Source organism: Lissotriton vulgaris, chromosome 10 (genome assembly GCF_964263255.1).
Source record: "Lissotriton vulgaris chromosome 10, aLisVul1.2, whole genome shotgun sequence".
Classification (NCBI taxonomy): Eukaryota; Metazoa; Chordata; class Amphibia; order Caudata; family Salamandridae; genus Lissotriton; species Lissotriton vulgaris.
The window spans coordinates 169273542-169293332 of NC_141698.1; the positions used below are offsets into that span (position 1 = coordinate 169273542).

Consider the following 19791-nt stretch of genomic DNA (forward strand, 5'->3'; position numbering starts at 1 on the left):
AGGAGATGACTAGCCCTCAGAGAAGGGAACATGCGGCCAAGATGAGAGAGGCTGAGCTTAGGATCCAGAGGCAAGAGTTAGAGGTTGCCCTGGCCAAAGAGAAACTTGCTAGAGCAAGACAGCCTAGAGAGAGTGGGGTAATAGAACCCACTGGTGGCAGCAATATCCACAAGGATAAAGGCAGGTCTTTTGATACAAGAAACCTGAGTAAGATTGTGCCCCCCTACAAAGCTGGGGATGATATCCATAAATGGATTACTGCAATGGAGAGAGCCTGCAGAGTACAGCAGATCCCTCAGGAGCAGTGGGCAGCAATCTTGTGGCTCTCCTTTGAAGGTAGAGGCCGAGACAGACTCCTCACAGTTAGTGATGGGGATTCTAGAAACTACATGGTCCTGAAGAGTGCTCTGATTGATGGGTTAGGCTTAACCACTGAACAGTACAGGTTAATGTTCAGAGATACCCAGAACACACAGACTCAGGACTGGTCAGAATTTGTTGAGTGTGCCACTAAGGCTCTGGAGGGCTGGTTGCTGGGAAGTAAGGTTACTGACTATACAGGATTGTATAATTTAATTATGAGAGAGCAAATCTTAAGTAATTGTCAAAATCAGCTTCTACATCAGCACCTGGTTGACTCTGATCTGACCTCCCCACATGAATTGGGTAGGAGGGCAGACAAATGGGTCAGAACCAGGATCAGGCCTAAGAACCAGGGTGGTGACCAAAAGAAAGAGACTACCAAGCCTCAAGAGAAGGGTGGGGATAAAAGTAAGGAAAAGACTTCCTCAGGGCCCAAAAACTCCAAGAATGGGGGTGGGTCCCAAGACACTTCTACAACCCAGAAAAAGCCTTATTGTCATACCTGTAAACAGGTGGGGCATTACAAAACAGATAGCTGTTGTCCCAAGAATGGCAATAAGGAGAATATACCTCCAGGTAAGGCTCCAACACCTCCTGTCACTGTTAGCAGTGGTCCCCCAGGTGGTGGGAACACCCCCAAGAATTTGGGTGGGTTTACTTTTGGAGGACAGGTGGACTCTGGCCTATCCAGGTCCCCTAACACAGATACTCTTGTCTATGAGACTGGCATGGGGTTTGCCAATTTCACTGCTTGCCCAAACACTTTGAGCAAGTATAGACAGGAGCCCCTCATCAATGGCTTGAAAGTTGAGGCCTTCAGAGACACAGGGGGGGCTAGCATCACCATGGTGGCTGAATGTCTAGTCCCCTCAAGGCAACTTTTACCTGATGCCAGATATCAGGTGACAAACATTGATGGCATAGAATCCAATCATCCCATGGCAGTAGTCAATCTTAGCTGGGGAGGTGTCACTGGCCCAAAGAGAGTGGCAGTGTCAGCAAACTTGCCTGTAGATTGCCTACTGGGTAATGATTTGGAAATCTCAGCCTGGGCTGAGGTTGAACAGCAAACCCATTCTAGAATGGTAAATCTCCATGGAAAGGTTAGTGGGGCTGTAATGGCTACAGCCCCAATTCAAGATGTCCTTCCTGAAAAGGTTGGGAGGGCTGAGCAAACCTCAGCCCCATCTTTAGATAACTTCCCTCCTGAAGAAAGTAGCAGGGCTGTACTGATAACAGCCCATACCCAAACTGAGTCTCCTCCTGAAAAGGTTGGTGGGGCTGTGATGGCCACAGCCCAAACTCAAACTGATACATGGGTAGTGAAGCCTGAAATGATGGAACACTCCACCCAAACAGAGAGCATTGAGGAGGAAGAGAAATCTCCCTCCCACCAGACTTTAGGAAAGGATCAGCCTCCTCAGGGAACTGATCTTACCCCTGATGAAGGAACTGTCCCAGAGGTTGTTAGGCCTGGCCTGACAGAGCCTCTGATGGCAGTGGACCCTTCTCAGGAGGGACCCAGTCTGGAGCAGGTAACCTGCCCCTCTCTACCTTGCCTTACTCAGCCCAGGGCTGCAGAGGACAAGAAGGACAGTGAGACCCAAAGGGCACCCTGTCAAATAAAGCACCCCCATCAACAGATTAGGGGCACCGAAACTAGTAGCCCTAGTGAGGTGAAAACTTTAAAAACTCCTGAGGGATCCCCCTTAAAAGTAGTTAGGGACCTCCCCCAGATGGATATTGTTGGGCACAGCCAAACCTGGGACCAAAAGGCCCCAAACCTGACCTGTCCCTCCAGTAAGCCAAACAGAGGGACCCAGCCTCCAGCTTTAGGTAGCCAGAGGTTGACCCTGAGAGCACAGTGCAACTCAGTCAGAGAAAGAAAGGCACACATGGTGGAGAATGATTGGAGGAAGCTGAGCCCTACAGAGGAGACTCACTTCAGTACTCCATTTCAACACCAGCCTTTGACTTTGCAAAGACACACCACAGGTAGAGATTCCCTATGGTGGAGACCCTCAGATACCCTTAGGGTGAGGGATTGCTTAGTGGACCATGAGACAGGGGGTTACCAAGCCAGAGCTGGTACTTCCTTATATGGCCACTTAGGCAATAAAGGCTTACCTGGTCAAGGATAGCCTTATCTCCTTTCGTTGGGGGGGGGGGGGGGTTATGTAGGAAGGTGGATATCTGACTATGGTTACCCCCAAACTTTTTGCCTGGTGTTTAGCTGGTTTTTGACTTAGTTGGCCTGGGATCCTGCTATTCAGGGCCCCAGGCTGATTGCTCTCTCCTTAAAATGGACTCCATGTACCTTAGGTGCATAACACAATTGGAAATGGTTCACCTTATGAGCCCCTGTAGTAGTGTACCCTAGGTACCCAGGGCATAGGTGTATCCAAGGCCTACCAGGGGCTGCAGCATGTATTGTGCCACCCCTGGCCTGGCCTCCATATTTGACACAACTGGCTGATCACTCAGCTGGGGTAAGTTGGTGTAATCACCTCTTACTTAGGTACAGTATGTCTGTGCCTAACCCTAAACTGGACACATATGTTCCTATCAGCCACTCCTATGGAAGGCCTCATCAATCCTGGAGGCAGAGTGCTTGGAAATATGTGAGATGGTGCTCTAGCATGAGCTGAGCCTGTCTGCAGCTGTCGGGAACCACTCCCTAAGCTGTTCTGGGATATTGCCATACCATATACTCTTAAGTGCATTATAATCCTCGCGGTTAAATGCTATCTTTGGTTTGGCTTTATCAAAACATGTCGAGTAAGGTGTCATACGAATTGGAATACTATCCCCTCGCCAGTTCTGGCGACGGGGATAGCATTCCACCCTTCTAGAGGGACACGACATGTGTGTAGCCTTAACCCCGGTTAAAGTTAAACAGATTCTCAGCATCACAAAATGGATGCTGCCACCACAGACACATGTCTGACCTCCTGCTGCTGGGAGTCCTTCCAGCGAGGAGGGCCTGGACAAAGGGTTTCCTGCCTGGGGAGGTGCGAGCACCACCCCAGACAGGGTTTTGTGTATTGGGTAGGACAGGGCTGAATAGATTGAGACATGCCTGGGGTACACAAGGCGTCCCTGTGCATAAGCCAGCACAAACCGGTTCTGGGGCTTTCCAGCCCCAGTCCTGGCGAGGAGCTGGACAAAGTAGAGGGGGTGTAACCACCCCCCTTCCTGGTCCCACCCATAGGGGAGGGACCTAGCAGGAGATCCACCCCTCAGATTGGAATAAGAGTGGGAGCAGTGCCATTGCACAGCAGATCATCCTGAAATCAACTTTAAACAAAGAAGAAGACTGGACTTCGACATTCTGCTGCTCAGAAGACTGAAGAGAATCTCCCTTGTGGCCTAGGAGGGGCCACCCTGTGAACACAGGCATCACCCAGCACCTCGACGTCTGCTTTGCCGCCGCCTCCCGCCGGAGCCCGAGTGCAGAGCCTGACAAGACCCAGCTTCCCAGACTTCTCCCAGCCCGATCCACAGTCCCTGCAAAGAAGGGACCCGTGGAGGCACCGAGAGACGTGGGAGCGGCCATCTTGAAAGACCCCCGAGACGCTGACTGCGCAGCACCCGAGGCACCCTCGACTCTGTGCTTTGGGGTTTGAGAAGCCCTACAATCGAGCAGCATTTGCACCAAAGATCAGCCCTCCAGCATCTCCACGATCTGCGTGGGGCCCTTTTGCTTTTTGCCACTTGACTCGCCATCCCGGCCGCTTGTCAAGTGGTCAGCGGCCATCTTGGCGATGAAACCTACAATTTACACTGTGGGTCTGGTTGCTCCAGTCCTGCCTTCGCTCCTGTAGAAAGGAGTACCCGCTCTGACCTTGCTGGTCCGAGTAATAAGCCTTTTTCACTTTCCCCGTGGCTTGCATTAGCCAAAGCTTGTTTGCTTCAATCGAGTTGCCGACACCGCCATCAGCTAGAGCCTTCGAGGAACAGCTCGTGATCGACTCCTGGACGTCCTTGACCTCTTCGTGTCCACGTGGCTGCAGATAGAAGCAACCCCTGATCACCTGTTTGCACCCGACTTTGCCTGGTTCCAATCTGGTTCCACGGTGGTCACTGGTCAGTGACTTTGAACATTGTCCCCTCTGCTTTCAGGTCTTCACCACTTCAGATCCACCCTTGGATCCACCGGACACTTCTCCTTCACATCGCCTGCAGCATCTTCAGCTTCAAGCGCCAAGAACCTGCGTGTCAAAACCCGACGCCGCTTCGACCCTGTGCACCCACTTCCTGTGGGTGAGGTAACATTGCAACGCCGGTGTCCCTACACTGGTACACACCTCTAGGGTCTGTGTCTTAAGTTTTGTTCCTCTAGGTTCAGCGGAAGTGCCTTTAAACTAACTTTGTGTACTTTTTACGCACCATAGACTTTGCATTGGAAAGTGCGTGCACTTTGAACACTGCACCCGAGTCCCGTGGGCCTTTCCCGACTTAATCATTGCCAGTCTCGAATAGCTCCAGCGATTCCCAAGGCCCTAGGCCTCTTCCCTTTCCTATTGGTATCTCTTATACCACTTTCTTAGTATATGGTTTAGGTGGCCCCTAGGGCTCATCCATATTGTGCAACTTTTGTGTATTTTAAACTGTCTTGTGATTTAACGCTTGTGCTTCTGTGCTCATAAAGAGTCCAGGGGATTTTATAGTTAATAAATCAATATATATTTTCAATATATATCTGTGTGGTGTCCCTTTCATTTGGTATTCAAGGGGGTTGTGTATGGTATAACAGCTGGCTTCACATGCCTTTCAGAGTTTAGCCTAAGACTGCTTTGTCCACGTTACCACTAGGATAACTGGTCTACAAGGTTGAATTACAACCATCATCATAAGGGTTGCTTGGCATGGTACAAAGTGATCACAAAGAATTAGTGAGCATTATATACCAGGCCAACTTCTCACACAGTGTTCATAAAAAATTGTGAAGGTCTTCCCCCATATTGAGTCCTGCAGGACTCTTGCTGTTAAGCAATACTATATAGCGTGAGTCAAGCTGCCGCAACTGTTTTTCATAGTCACCCCCTCTTTTGTTGGTCACTACCGCATCGATGACAAAATATTTCAGGTCTGCCAAGTTCTTATTATGTGCAGCCTGAAAATGCCGAGCTACGGGGTAGCTCTGGTCTGCGTATAGGATTGCTCGTAGATGCTGCAAAATGCGCTGGTGCACAGGTAGCTTCGTGCTGCCAACGTATTGTAAATTGCAGCTACAAGTAAGGACATAGACTGCTAATTCAGTGCGGCAAGTATAATGGTCATGTAGAGGAATGGGGTAGGACTCAAATGGAGTTTCATAGAATCTGGTACTAACTCCAAACTTGCACGCTCGACATGAGGTGCAGCGAAAAAACCCATTGCGAGGGGATAACCAATTGTTGGTCTTGATGGTCTCAGGGCTATTTGTCACCAGATCGTTCCTCATCGCTTATGCTCGTCTAAATGTGACGGTTGGTGTTTTAGGCATAATGTCTCTGAGAACTTGGTCTGTCAATATTATAGGCCACTGTTGTTTAATGATCTTGGTGACTTCCTTGGCTTGACAACTGTAACACGTGATTAGTCTAAGGGTACTGCTGTCATCTGTCTGTGTGGCATTGCTGTCAATCCCCCTATTGGGGTTGAGCAGATCGTTTCTGCACAGTTGGTTTGCTTTCCTCATAGCAGTTTCTAGCAAAGCTGGTTTATACCCACGGCTGATTAGTCTGCTCTTTGCCTCCTGCTGACACTTATCTCTCAGATCTGGGCAACTACATGTCCTATGGATACGTAGGAACTCCCCATAGGGGATGCTCCTGATGGTGTGCTGAGAATGAAAACTAGCCGCGTGGAGGATTGAGTTCCCCGCAGTAGCTTTCCTGAAAAGGCTAGTGGCAATCTTATCGTCAATGATGTTAATTTGTACATCCAGAAAACTAGCTGTTGTGCTACTGATATCTGCTGTGAATTGCAGATTTAACTGATTCACATTAATTGCCTTCACAAACATTTCAGCCAATGACTTAGACCCTCTCCAAATGATACAAATATCGTCGATATATCGCCAATATTCAATCACATTATTAGTCCAAAAATCCTCGGGTTCCACCCTGAGGACATGCTCCTCCCACCAGCCTACGTGGAGCCCCGCGTAGCTGGGGGAGAAACATGACCCCATGGCGACACCCCGTGTCTGTTTGTATACTTCATTGTTGAACAGAAATGTGTTGTTGGTTAAGCATTTCTCTGTCATTTGTAACAACATTGTGCTATGGTTCAATAACTCAACTGGGCGTCTATCCAAAAAATACTTCATTGCACGAAGACCATCTTCATGGACTACACTGGTGTAAAGAGTCGATATATCCATTGTGATTAACAGAAACTCCTCAGACCAAGTACATTGTCCTAATCGGTGGAGAAAATCGGTAGTGTCTTTAATATAGGCAGGTAGAGCGACCACATATTCTTGTAGGAAGAAATCAATGTACTTAGATGTGTTTTCAAACACACTATTGATTGCAGATACGATTGGCCTGCCAGGCACCGGTGACTGCTGTTTATGCACTTTTGGAATAAAGTACAAATTTGGTAGAACTGGAAACTCCTTTTGAAGAAATTTAAACTCGTCTTTGCTCAAAAGGCCTTCACGTTTCAATCTGTGCAGGTCCGTACGATAAGATTCATTGATTTTCCTTGCTGTGCTCATGTCTATTTTGGAATAACAAGATGTGTCTCCCAACTGCCTGTTGGCCTCCTGTATGCATTCTTGCTTGTCCCACAGGACCACATTGCCCCCTTTGTCAGATTTATTGATGACAATGTTTTTATTGTTTTTCAATTTTTTCATGAGGGCAACGTATGGTCGCATCTTGTCATCCGGTTTCTTGCGAATTTTCATGGTCCTGTTTTGTAATGATTTAATTTCATCAATCACTCTGTCTGCAAAAACATCAATTGCATCACGCGGCATGCTGGGGTTGAATGTTGACGCCGGTTTAAACGGGCTTTCTGCTGGCTGATTAATATTGAACCCTTCTTCCATGGCCAGTTCTTGAGTGCTGGAATGGCTATTTTCATCATTCCTTAGGTCTTGTAGGTTTTTCAGTAAACTCAAGTCTTTAGTCTGTACCCCAGTTCTCTCATTTGCCCATGTGGTATCTGTTTGTTTTTTTGCTGCCAAGCCAGTTTTTACTGCAAACATTTTTTTAAATTTAACTTTACGGATGAATTTGAAGATATCAATCCGGGTCTTGACGTAATTAAAATTTCTCTCCGGACAATAGGACAAGCCGAGTGCCAATAGTTGTTTTTCCGCTTTGTTGAGATCAACGTCTGAGAGGTTAACAATTGTATTTTCCTCTATTTCTTGTTCTTGTTGCGCCAAAATTTCTTCTTCTGCTGCCTTCCTTTTTGCGGCTGTACATCGCCGTTGCTGTTTTCTACGTTGGTTGCGCCTTTGCCTTGATTCGCGTTTGGAATCCTTGGGCGTAGAGAAGCTTTGCGTTGTAGACGCACATACTCCATCTCTTCTCCTAATGTCATTTGGCCCATCTCCCCTAATGTGAAGCGGCGTCTACGAGTGGATCCCCGTCCTCACCTATACATAAACCAAGCTGCTGTTCGCGTGCTACTCAAAGGTGGACACCTTCGAGCTTTGATTTATACCCGGCCGTCCAGCCGCGGAGTATGCACCACCCCGGTACCCTGGGGGTCACTACAGTGAAGCAGCAGTCGTACTTGGAATCGAGGACGGGCCCACTTGTGGAGTCCATACAGGACTTGATTGTGTGCTTCCCGGACCACACTTCCCAGAATGCACAGTCTCATTTGAGCCTCCCATCGGTGGGTGTGTTATTCATAAAATGGGGAAGTGGGTCGGCGGTTGCACACACCGCTACCGTTAAAGCCCCTGAAGAGAAGCAGATTGAGCTTCGAAACGCGTCGGGCAGATCCCGTACGGAGCGGCGTCTACGAGTGGATCCCCGTCCTCACCTATACATAAACCAAGCTGCTGTTCGCGTGCTACTCAAAGGTGGACACCTTCGAGCTTTGATATATATATATATATATATATATATATATATATATATATATATATATATATATATATATATATATATATATTTTTTTTTTTTTCTTTTTTGGGTGATTTGTAAAAATTTGCAATTTTGTATTTAACAGAGGGGGAAATGTAGTGTCTGGCGATATTTTAGAACTGAACAGTTTTGGCTCCTAACAGACTCAGTAAAGATGTAATGTAGGTGTCAGAGTTCTATGCCATGAAAGCTTGTTTTAGAATGTGGAGTTCGCAGTTACATGGGGTTTGCAGTTACATGCAACACAATAAAGATGTGTAATACTAAGCTCAGTGGTTTGCTTTGTTACTGGAGGCTACCCAGGCTGGAAGGTCCTGAAAGCTGTACCTATCAATTACTAGATTCACAGGGGAGGCATGGTAGTTTACTGCAACAGCATTCTTTTATCATTGTGCATCCAATCTTCAGTGCATTTTAAATGTGTTGTCCCCCATTCCTTTTCTACAGGCATATGTGATTGTATTTTTTTTTACGTATGATGACTGAAACACGAAGGAGAACGTGATTATACCTTTTTTTGGAAAGTACATTAGTCACATAACAGGACAGATATTTTCTTATTGTTGGACTTGGCTCTTTCAGAAAGGTCACCCCAAAACATTTTGCAATCACCCCTCCTATTTTGTCCTGAATTAGTATGCGTTGGCCTTAGGAATTTATGCACTCTACCACTGGTATCGGGGTTAACGGTCTTGCGCTAACTCCTTAAAACATGGCATAATCGACTTACACCTGATTGCCATATTGAATGTTCTTATACATCCCTAGTAAAATGGTATACAGGGCCTGTAAATTAAAGGTTACTAGTGGGTCTGCCGCAGCTGTTGTGCCACCCACTTACGTAGCCGTTCAAAACATGTGTCAGACTTGACATTCCAGCCTGCTAGCAGTCTTAAACTGCCTATTCGACTTTTAAAATAAACACTTTGCAAAGTCTAAAATGTCCTTTTTAATGCATACAATTCACCCCTAAGGTACGCCCAAGACAGTCCATAGGGCAGGGTGCATTGATATTAAAAAGTTGGACATGTACTTGAACATGCCCTGTTAGTGAAAAACTCTTAAATTCGTTTTTCTCTACTGTAAGGTCTACTTTCTCCATAGAATAACATTAGGTCATTTTAAGTTATTACATTTAATAAGTGCTAACATTTGATTGGGAACAGGTAGGAAAGTCATGTTTGGTGTCTGAGACATTGTAATTGGAAATCCTCTTTAAAGGTAAAGTCAGATTTTTGAAAGTGCCCCTTTTAGAACGTTGGCATTTCCCTGCTCAAAATGTTTGGTGCACCCAGGCCACATGACTGGGAGTGAGTGGCAATGGGCCTTGGTATATTCCTCTCACACAGCCACATAATAGAGGGATTAGGTGTGACTAGATGGTCCATCTGAGAGAAGATGGGACAAAGCTGGGCACAGGCCTACTTGCAAGTCAATAGGGTATGCTCTGTTTTCACACTAGTCTTTTGTGCCTGTAGCCAGGCTGGAGACAGGGCAGAGAGGCGGGAAATTCCAAGCAGTTTTGAAACGGGAGCTTCTAGAGTGGTCTCCTACTTCAAAGAAAGCACTCGGTATGGACCTGCAGAAGGACTCTCAGAGGACATTCTGCTTCTGTGGCCTAATGTGCACTTCAATACCTCTTTGCTGCACCAAGAAGTACTGCAACCGTCTTGAACCCACACCTGGACCTTGCCTGAGTGAGTTCTAAACCTCAGAGTGGTGTCTCTTTAGTTCTGGACCCTTGAAAGTGGTGCTAAGGGTACTCAGATAGCCCATTTATAGCCAAAATGTGCTTTGAGAAAGGAGAGGAGACTGGGACTTAACTGCTCATCGATCAGCCAAAGGTGCAACCATGGTTGGCTTGACTTTGCGACAGCTCCCGCTACATTGTTCTCCGCAGCAGTACATCCTGTTCAGCGGCTTCACTAAGAAGGAGTACCAGGTTTATGGAGCCCTTGTTGGCTACAGCCTGCAGTTTCATCCCACCGGACATTTTCGACTATCAAAATAAAAACTAAGGGCCTGATTATGAGTTTGGGGGTCCGATGGACCACCAAACTGTTGTATAGCATTTTAGGACCCTAGTGTAATTTTCCCGATTCATGCCCTTAAATAGGTATAATTCACACTGCCCTTATATAGGCATTGACATCATACCCATATTTAGACATAGCCCATGCAGTCCAAATACAAGCATGGATACTTCCACTAGTTCCAAAAAGCCACAACGATGTCTTGGAAAACTCGGCTTCAACAGTCAGGGACATCCCCTTTCTTGAATATTGATTTGCCCTACAAATCATGGCGTTGTCAAAGAACAACCATTCCCTTGGGGCTCTTTGATGACGTTATTATGTCCAACTTTACGTCAAACCAGGCACCTTCAAGGTGTAAATATGCCTTCATTTGCTCTAGCAAAGACACGGTGGTTCGGAGCAGCTCGACTGTCTACTAGCCCGACGCAGCACGCTACAGCAAGTGCACATGGACGTTGACCCTCCATCTGATGCACTGACAGAGAGGCTGCCTTTCTCTTGCTGAGAATCCAGCTCCAGTGTTTCCAAGCTCCCCTTGTGGGGTGTTGGGAAATCGAGTCCAAGACAGAGATACCAGACCTCCTTCATTCTAAACCAAGGTACGGAGCTGATTAGACCCTAAGAGAAATCTTGGATAGATTCTTGGCAAAGAATACTAAACCTATGCTACACCATACTTACCTCTTCCATTGTACTAGACTTGGGTTAGGTACATTGGGGTAGGCGTATTTTAGAAGCACCAGTTGAGTACTTTTAGTCTTTCTTATTCATGTATATATTTTATGGCTTAGAAACCATACCATGCTTTTACAGAATTATTTTATAATACTCTTCTTGCTGTACGTATTATACTTTGCAACCAGTATTGCGATTGCAGCAGTTCATTTCCATTGCATGAGAAGGAAGACTGTTCAATAAATACTTTTATTGAAAACGCCTGTCTCTCTATTTCTCTGCAACTCTGATGAAACGAAGCATACACGATTGACTGAGTAAAATATCTATCTATTGTTTCCACGACTCTGAAGATACGTTTATTCTTGGGAAACAAAGTTGTCATGTGGTTAATGCGGTTTTCAGAAACTAATCCCTTCTTGATTATTCAAGAAAGTTTCTAGTGACCTCTGAGCTAGCTGGCATTCACTATTAAGTTTGATATATTCGATAGAGACCTAGTCGACATCAGTCCTACGTCAATTCTATAGAATATATTATTCCAATGTGCAAAGCCTATTGGGAATATAGGAACTACACTACAAAACGGTGGCTGTGCGGCACACTACACCAGCGGTTCGACCACCCTATTATAAGTTTTGTGCTCAGACCAACATTGGACCACTGCAACCGGCGGGGATCTGTGATCCCTCGGCAGTGGTGCGCAATATGCTGCCGTTGTTTCCTCAACGCCACAATTTTCATGGCAGTGAGCCCGCCATGAAAAGTGTGGTGTTTTCCTCAAGGCCTGGATATGCATACAAGGGGGTTTTTGGTGTGCCCCCCTAGGTGCTTGCACCCCTTGTTCCTGTATGGCATGAATTCACAGTCTATGCTGTGCAGGAACAGGCTTTGGTACTCCTTGAGCCCTGCTTTGCTAAAGCTCACATATGAGCCTTAGCATGGCACCGCCGTGGGTCACTCCTGGGTCCGACTGCTATGCCAGGAGAAAACTTCTAATCCAGCTGGCGGTCGAGTGTTACGTGTGTTAGCGTGGCAGTGGTGTGGCGGCCCACTCCCTCACCACCAAACTCGTAATCAGATCTAACCCTCGGAGGGGAAATCCACTCGCGGAGTTTGCAGAGTTTTCCACACTCCGCATTACGCGGAGCTCGCCTCCCGAGATTTTTCCTCGTTCACGATGGTCAACATCAAGTTGGCGATTGAGAGGGTGGAAAATCAACCTCCTGGTGAGATTTTCTAATGCAGGCGGTCAGATTTCTCATTGTGAGTGGTCGCGTATGTTCACGACCGTTTGCGTTGAGAAACCGTCCGTTTACTCAACGGCAGAAAAGGAAGCAGCGCCCGCTTGCGCTGTGCATGGTGCAATTTGCGTTGATTGGACAGTGAGGACAAGTATCTGGCACTCCGTCCGTTGGGGAGCTTCGCGTAGCGCTGCAGAGTTTTTTTGCACTACGCGGAGTTCTGCGTAACTCCGTGAACTTCAGTGCGACGCATCCTCCTTGGACACTGGCAGCTGCCTTGCCCCTCTAAACTTTACCTTCTGAGATATTTTTCTACAATATTTCTTCAAAGTCCAAAGGTAAATGGAGACCGGGCCCCATCCCCTTCTTGCATCCGACACGCACTACATGCGTTCGGCCATAACATTCGACTTTGGCCCGGCCTTGCGCGACTAGATGTCCACGGTTGGTCCTTTGATCTTTTAGGCAATATATTTCACTTTTAACTTTAAAACTTCGTAACACTGGTTCTTCATAACACTGGTTGGCATTCTGGTGGCATTCTGGTGCCAAATTATTTGTTAAAATTGACTATTTTTCAAAATTGGTGTTGAAATTTTCTTGTGCTATCACTTTATTGCTGTTTGCGTGCTGCATAAATACTTTGTACATTGCCTGACTGCTTTTGTGCCAAGCTACAAGAGGGTTGGGCAAAGGTTAATTTTGAGACTTTAGTGGTTCTCCCTGACAGGGACTGTGGCTGTTGCCTGAGCTGGGTTTCACCTCCTTCAACCAACAACCTATTTTCTTACACTGATTCATAGGCTTCTATTCCTGAAGGTCATTTTGATATTGGAAACTGATTCCTGTCTGATCACACCACCATGTTGCTAGTTTTAGACTACCCAGTGATGACACCACCCATCTCAAAGGTTGGAAGTTGCAATAGCATTTATAAGTATAGCTTTCAGAAGTATGAATAAGATGCCTTTAAACACTAATGTGTAAAGCATATGGTGTCCAGGAACATGGCCAGGGATGCTGCAAAAGCAGTGTTGTAGGGGAGTTAAACACACATACCACCATCATTATAAAGGTAGCCCAAAACATGAGACATGCCATGGAACAACAGATATCTGGTGGCAGGACTTTAAGGAGATTGTTCCGGTACAGCTTTGAGTCCTGAGCAAGGTTACAGGGAAATTAGAGGGTCTATTGATATGAGGCAGCATAGCAAATGCACTAACCCCAAAAGCGCGTTATAAACAAGGGAAGAAACCAAATAATCTAATAGCCTTTAGGATTAGGAAGGCTCAAATCATGTCAGACAGATTAGTAATTCCAATAGCATTCTCCATACTGATGATGGCATCATATTAAACGATTTCTCAGTGTACTAATATTTTCACTGTCGATCACAAGTCTGCGTCTCACTGGAACAGGATAACTACCTGCTATCACTAGTTAGATCATGCATAAGCTGAGAATGGAAAACACTGATATCTCAAGGAGAGTTGACAAGGCAATAAAAGCAGAGCAATGCTTATGGGCAGGGTGCCAGCTCAGATAGCTTTCCAGCTTCTTTTTTTTTCCAATGAACTTAGGGCCCATTAGGATGGCGGGCGGTAGCCACCACTGGCCCGGCGGGATGAACCGCCCGCCATCCACACCAGAAAGACCCCCTGCCATATTATGATGGCTGGGGGGTCCGCGGCAGACAGAAAGACCATCCGCCGCTTTTCCGCCAGTCGATGGTGGTGGTGTCTGCAAGACACCGCCATCCATATTAGGATATAGGCGGAGAGCAGCCTTTCCACGGCGGCATAGCCGCCATGGAAAGGCATGCGGTCTTTGCCATCAGGGGCCCGGAATAGGCCCCCGATGGGCAGGGTGTTGGGGGGGTGGGGGGTGCACATGGGGGGTACCTATGGTACCCCCCTGCATTTGCATGCACAAGGTGGCAGGCACAGCGCGGTGCCTATCACAACGTGCATTTCCAGCATTGTGGCGGGCGGTGCTATGAGCACCACCCGCCACAATGCTGGGAATGGGGGATGCCACAGTGGCGGTGGCATCCTAATTGCAGGTGCAGGACCGCCACACCCCTGGCGGACGGTCCCGCATTCTGTTACGGTGGCGGGCGGACAAATCGTAATGACCCCCATAGTGATATACTGACTGACTCCATATTTAAAATCTGCAAATCATTTTTAACCTCAGTTTCATTTACCTGTGGTGGGCTCAACCCTAACCCTTCGACTGACGTCAGACATGGGACCACTTGCAAGTGGATCTCAAAGACCTATTACATTGCTGAACCTTCAGAAAATCTATATAACGCTACTGGTTGCTTGATGGGAAGGTGGCTGACCGTATAGACTTGCCCTACAGGCCGAAATGACTAAACATAGGATAAAGCATGATAATGGCAGACCGCCATGATCCTGATGTTTATAGAAGTACATGAAAAACGTTTGTTTTATCCTCATATTCTCTCAACCCCAAAAATGTATATGACTGCATGGAATCAAGTTACTTATTGAACATTTTACACAACTAACTTTGAATCATGTATTAAAAGTACCATTAGATATCTTAAATTGTTTTTATTTGCAGATTGTATCCTTTATTTTTTCATATAGATCTGCCCTGATAGCTTGCTATCCACTCCGCATTAGACTCTAGAGGGCTTATTGAAAATGTCTGGCTTTCAGATTTATTGCTCAAAATCTACAGATATAGATTTCAGTCTGCTTTTCTCACGTATTCAAGAACCATTGTCTACTTTTGACCTTTAGTCCGATCAAATATTTAAGAAACTTCCTACCTAAAGGAACTAAAGATTTAAATGCTTACAACTTTCCCAGTCTTTTGGTTGCCCAAATTAGGATTCGTATTTGAGGAGGAGGATCAAAAATCTTTGTCTAGGGGAAAACCATATATTAAAATCCCTTGCCACAACTTACCAACATAGCACAAGAATTTCCTACATGGCAAACTCTTCTCCGTATGGGTCCCAAGAGACATATTCCAAAAATGTCAAACTGAACTTAGTAGCCCTCTATGTAAATGACAAGAAACCAACTATTGCAAGATTGTGTCTTTATCAGTTATTGGGTGATGGTGGCATGGGCTTCCTTCATTAAGAAAAGAAAGTATGTACATGAAGCCCAGCTCCCACTGGTTTTGGAGTGGTAATGATTGAGAATGGCAAAGCCATGGGTCCTACTCGAACAACAATATTAAATTTCCTTCCGTCATGGTATCTGCTTACCTCTGAAACATTAATGGCAAATGAGTGACCACTGAAAGATACAACTGGTTTGTTACACCATAGGGGATGGTTTTAACTGAAGAGAGAGTCATCGTTTCCATCTTCTCTAACTCTTTTAGCATGTAAACTGGATTTTAAGGCAGGTATATTGGATAGCCACTTCTGAGTTTGAAAAAGAGAGCATCCATTAATACTTAGGCATTTTACAGTGAGTTCAATGTGAAGTGCTGTGTGTTCATTATACAGACACAGGCAGCCAAGACGTTCATTTGTTGAAGATTTAAAGATGTTCAACAAAATGCTTATAATGCCTTGATATACTGGTATCGTACTCAAGAATAATGGGACAAAAATACATAGAGGCTTAGATGCATGTCGAAGAATTTGTGACCAGAAAGAGATGCTCAAACATGTTGTATGGTCTTGCCTTCCAATAAAGGCCTTTTTGAATTACAGCCAACATACAAGCTCTAAAAGAGAAGGTTATTCCACTACATTCCTTGGTGTTAGTGTTTGTTTATACTGAGGGTGAAGGGGATTATGCAACACTATCTATGCTAGGTGCCAAACCACCCACATGCTCCTTGCAGCATGACTTAGGATCATCCAGATTTGGAAATACAACCACCCTCCCGCGATGCAAGTGTGGTGACAAAGATGTGCCACTTATGGGCAATGGAGAAATTAACAGCAATTTTCCTAAAAAAAGTGCTAAAGGATCACAAGATTTAGACCTCATTCAGGAGTTATGTTTGCGGTGAATATGGTGGCAGTAGAACTCTGATGTCTACTGTAAATCTGGTCATCACAGAATCACCCCATTTCACAACCTGAAAGACAGATTAAACAACTAGTTGTTTCGTTATGGTCCACATAAGGCAGAGATTCAACATTTTTCCTTTGCTTCTCTCTTTGTCTAAAGCATTCTGAAGGAAAAATATAATTCCTTATAATGGATGAATTATTCTGTTTCTTGTTCATCATTGTTATTTACACTATACGCCAACACTCTCTAGCCAATAAAAAACCTTAGACATATAAGTGATAACAAAAGAAAGGAAAGAGACAGAGCTATTAGATGATTACTTGCATAGAAGGAAACTAGGGTATCTATGATTACTATTGTTAAGCGATAGAGCTCTGAAGTTGAGGACTCCAACAAATTACATAGTGTGATGTTTACATGTAGAGGTGGGCAGCAAAATGACATTCACAATAAATTGGTGAATATCTCCTCCTGCCCACATCTTGGCTCTTTTTCCTCATAAAGAGTTGGGGAGATGCTGTATTTTAAATGATGTGACCTTATTGGGTTCTTCCGTTGGAAATGACCCTCCAGCGGTGCATCTTTTCCAATGTGGCCTTCCTTGCACCATCAGAAACCGGACACTAATTAAGGTGGACCTTTTTCCCAGCCTGGTAACACCGTCTAAGTTATAATATCCCAGATGCTCATAAAGAAAACTCACTATGCATCAGGGACATTGTTTCCAAATACAGAAAACCAATTTAGAGGTTTCAACAGGAAATCATAAAATAGTGATCCAGAAAGCATTTAAATGTTATCATTACACGTATTTTCACCATATCTGTTGGAGGGCCATTGGGGAAATATTAACTTTGCTAAATACGTCCATGGTCCACAGCAGAACCAGTGGATATGGAGCTTCTCTCGCCCTACTGATTTTGTATTAACTATTTAAAGTTTACATGAGCCAATATACATTAATTTAAGGAATTATTCCAACCTATTGGAACTGACTAACTATTATTGATACATCACTTTATTCTCCAAAGAATTGAAAAGGAGAATACAAAAACATGTTTTTCATAATCAATTTTTGGAAAACTTTCAGACATGTTGATTTCACAGTGTTCTATCTTAAGACAACATTGCAAGACACATATTAAAGAAGGAATTAGCATACAGATAAAACTATGTTAAAATGAAAATGAGAATCCTCAGAACATTTACAAAGGTTAACAAATTGATCAAACTTCTAATCATAAAAAGCAAACTTACCATAGGAGACAGAAAAATGAGCCTCAGGCACTGACGCATTGACTTGCGCATAGTCTAAAAAACAGAAGAATAAATTATATCAACAGCCAGGAAAGACTGCAATGAAAATTTTTGCTCAACAGATATCTTCTATTCAACATGTCAATTTTCTCAGGAAGTGGCATGTGAAATGGATATTAATTTTATTTGCCCAAAGAAATGTTTCGAATCCAATGTAGATTAAGTAAATTGTCATGATATGGAGAGTAAAGCCCTATTTGTGAGCAGACGGGGAAACTCCAATCCCGATGCAAGCAGTGCATGGGCCAAGTGCCAGATTTATATCTTCATCTATTAGAAAATACTGGGGTAACACAAAGGGAATCAGAAAGACCCGGGTACTAGTTAATCCAGAAAACAATGGTCCTTACAGACAGAAAGGATAGAACAATTCAATTTAACTATCCTGAATCACACTTTAAAAAGATTTACAAGATAACAGGGAGAGAACACGAGTTGAAGAATCATCACACAGAATGCAATAGTATTCCAGAACATAGATTTCAATTTATAATAATGCTATACGTCCACTATACTCATACATTAGTCACTCCAAAAACCACAGCAGTGTGCTCAATAGAAAGTGCTTGTGCTTTAAGGGTAGAAATGAAGAGTTGTTATGCTATACAGAGTGAATGTGGGTCTGATTTACCGACCTTCCTGCCACAGGAAGGTCATTTTATTTAAAAAAAGAGATGGCATTTTTGACTGAGAAAAAAATATCTTTTCAGTCAGAAAACTGGTTAAAAGCACCAGGGATCTTAAACCGTCGAGTGAAGATACAATGTTGTGAGTTGAAAAGAATGTTTTTGACAAAAAATGCCAAATAAGGAAAGCTCAGGGCTCCAGGATCCTTAGTGGAGGAGCCGGAAAAAATAACTGACCTGTCACCTGTTTGACATGATTGGAGTCAGGAGGTCTTGGAGGTCTTAAAGGCATGGTGTCAGTTTTTTCTGTTATCATTTTTAATGCCCTTGCATTTTTTCCTTTCAAAGTAAGGCTATATTTCTAAAGTCTACGGTGTGCATGTTCTATGTTACAGAACTGCTAAGTGTACATAAGTATTTTAAATGAAAAATTCAATTCACTTTTGGCATTTTAGCTTAATGCTGGTAGGCTTGATTTATTGATACATATATAAATTTCTTTATTCAAAAATTAGAAATCCATAAAAGCAATATTAATACATAATAATGTCTTCCTTTAAAAATTGTGAGCATAAAATTTTACAATACAGTACAATTTCACATACAAGAATTATTTTCACAGTTCATTTAGAGTACACTGATTAATGGAAATTACTTTACAGGTTTTTCCTGTGTCTAAATATGCATTTCAAAAAGTTAAGAACGTGATAGCAGGTGATTTCTGTGTCTAGGAACTGTAGGTACAGCATGGCAGGACGGCACTGTCTAAAACCCCAAGATTTTAGGAGGGACAGTAACCACAATTTACGGTGTTCATTATAAAATATACAGAACATGACTACATGTAGGGTGGATTGTACTGACTTTTCGTCACAAGGACAGGGGGGTAGGGTTGAATCCCATGCATTCATTACTGGGAATGCTACTAGTCTGTGAAATAGGTTTAATCTGAATCTTGTCAGAAGGAAACGATCAAACACACTCATTTCAAGGTTTAGATAGGGCTGAACGGAAGAAGTGGATTGAACCATTATGGCATGGTGGACAGAGGGTTTGCCTGCTTCTGAAAGAAGCCTTAGGTTGTCCAAGTGTCCCAGGGCCAGATCTTTTAACTCCTTTTTTGAAATTTCACAGATCTTTTCAGGAGTGGAGTAGTATTTCTCCAACCCTAGGTCAATGAAAAAGTTCTTAATGTAGGCTAGCCATTTTATTTTTAGAGTGTGATCTAATGTCATAGCATCTGCCACTATCGTCTTAGTGAAAGCATTTTTTTCCGAGGTCCAGATGCGGCGCCATAAGAGCAGAGGTTGTATTCTTGCCAGATCTTCAACGTATGGGACGCCTAGTTCAGCATGGCATGCGTACGTTGAGGATCGCTTTGGGGCCATCAGGAGGAACCTCAAAAAAGCATT

At 44.4% G+C, this 19791-nt stretch overlaps 1 protein-coding gene across 1 annotated transcript in view; it reads right to left on the reverse strand.

Annotated features, from left to right (window-relative positions):
• LOC147684913 (uromodulin-like) overlaps positions 1-19791 on the reverse strand; it is a 500763-nt gene that overhangs the window by 59023 nt on the left and 421949 nt on the right. Inside the window, exon 17 of the mRNA XM_086940796.1 lies at positions 17694-17747. Coding sequence (XP_086796922.1) covers positions 17694-17747 — 54 coding nt within the window. The remainder of the gene's footprint in view (positions 1-17693; positions 17748-19791) is intronic.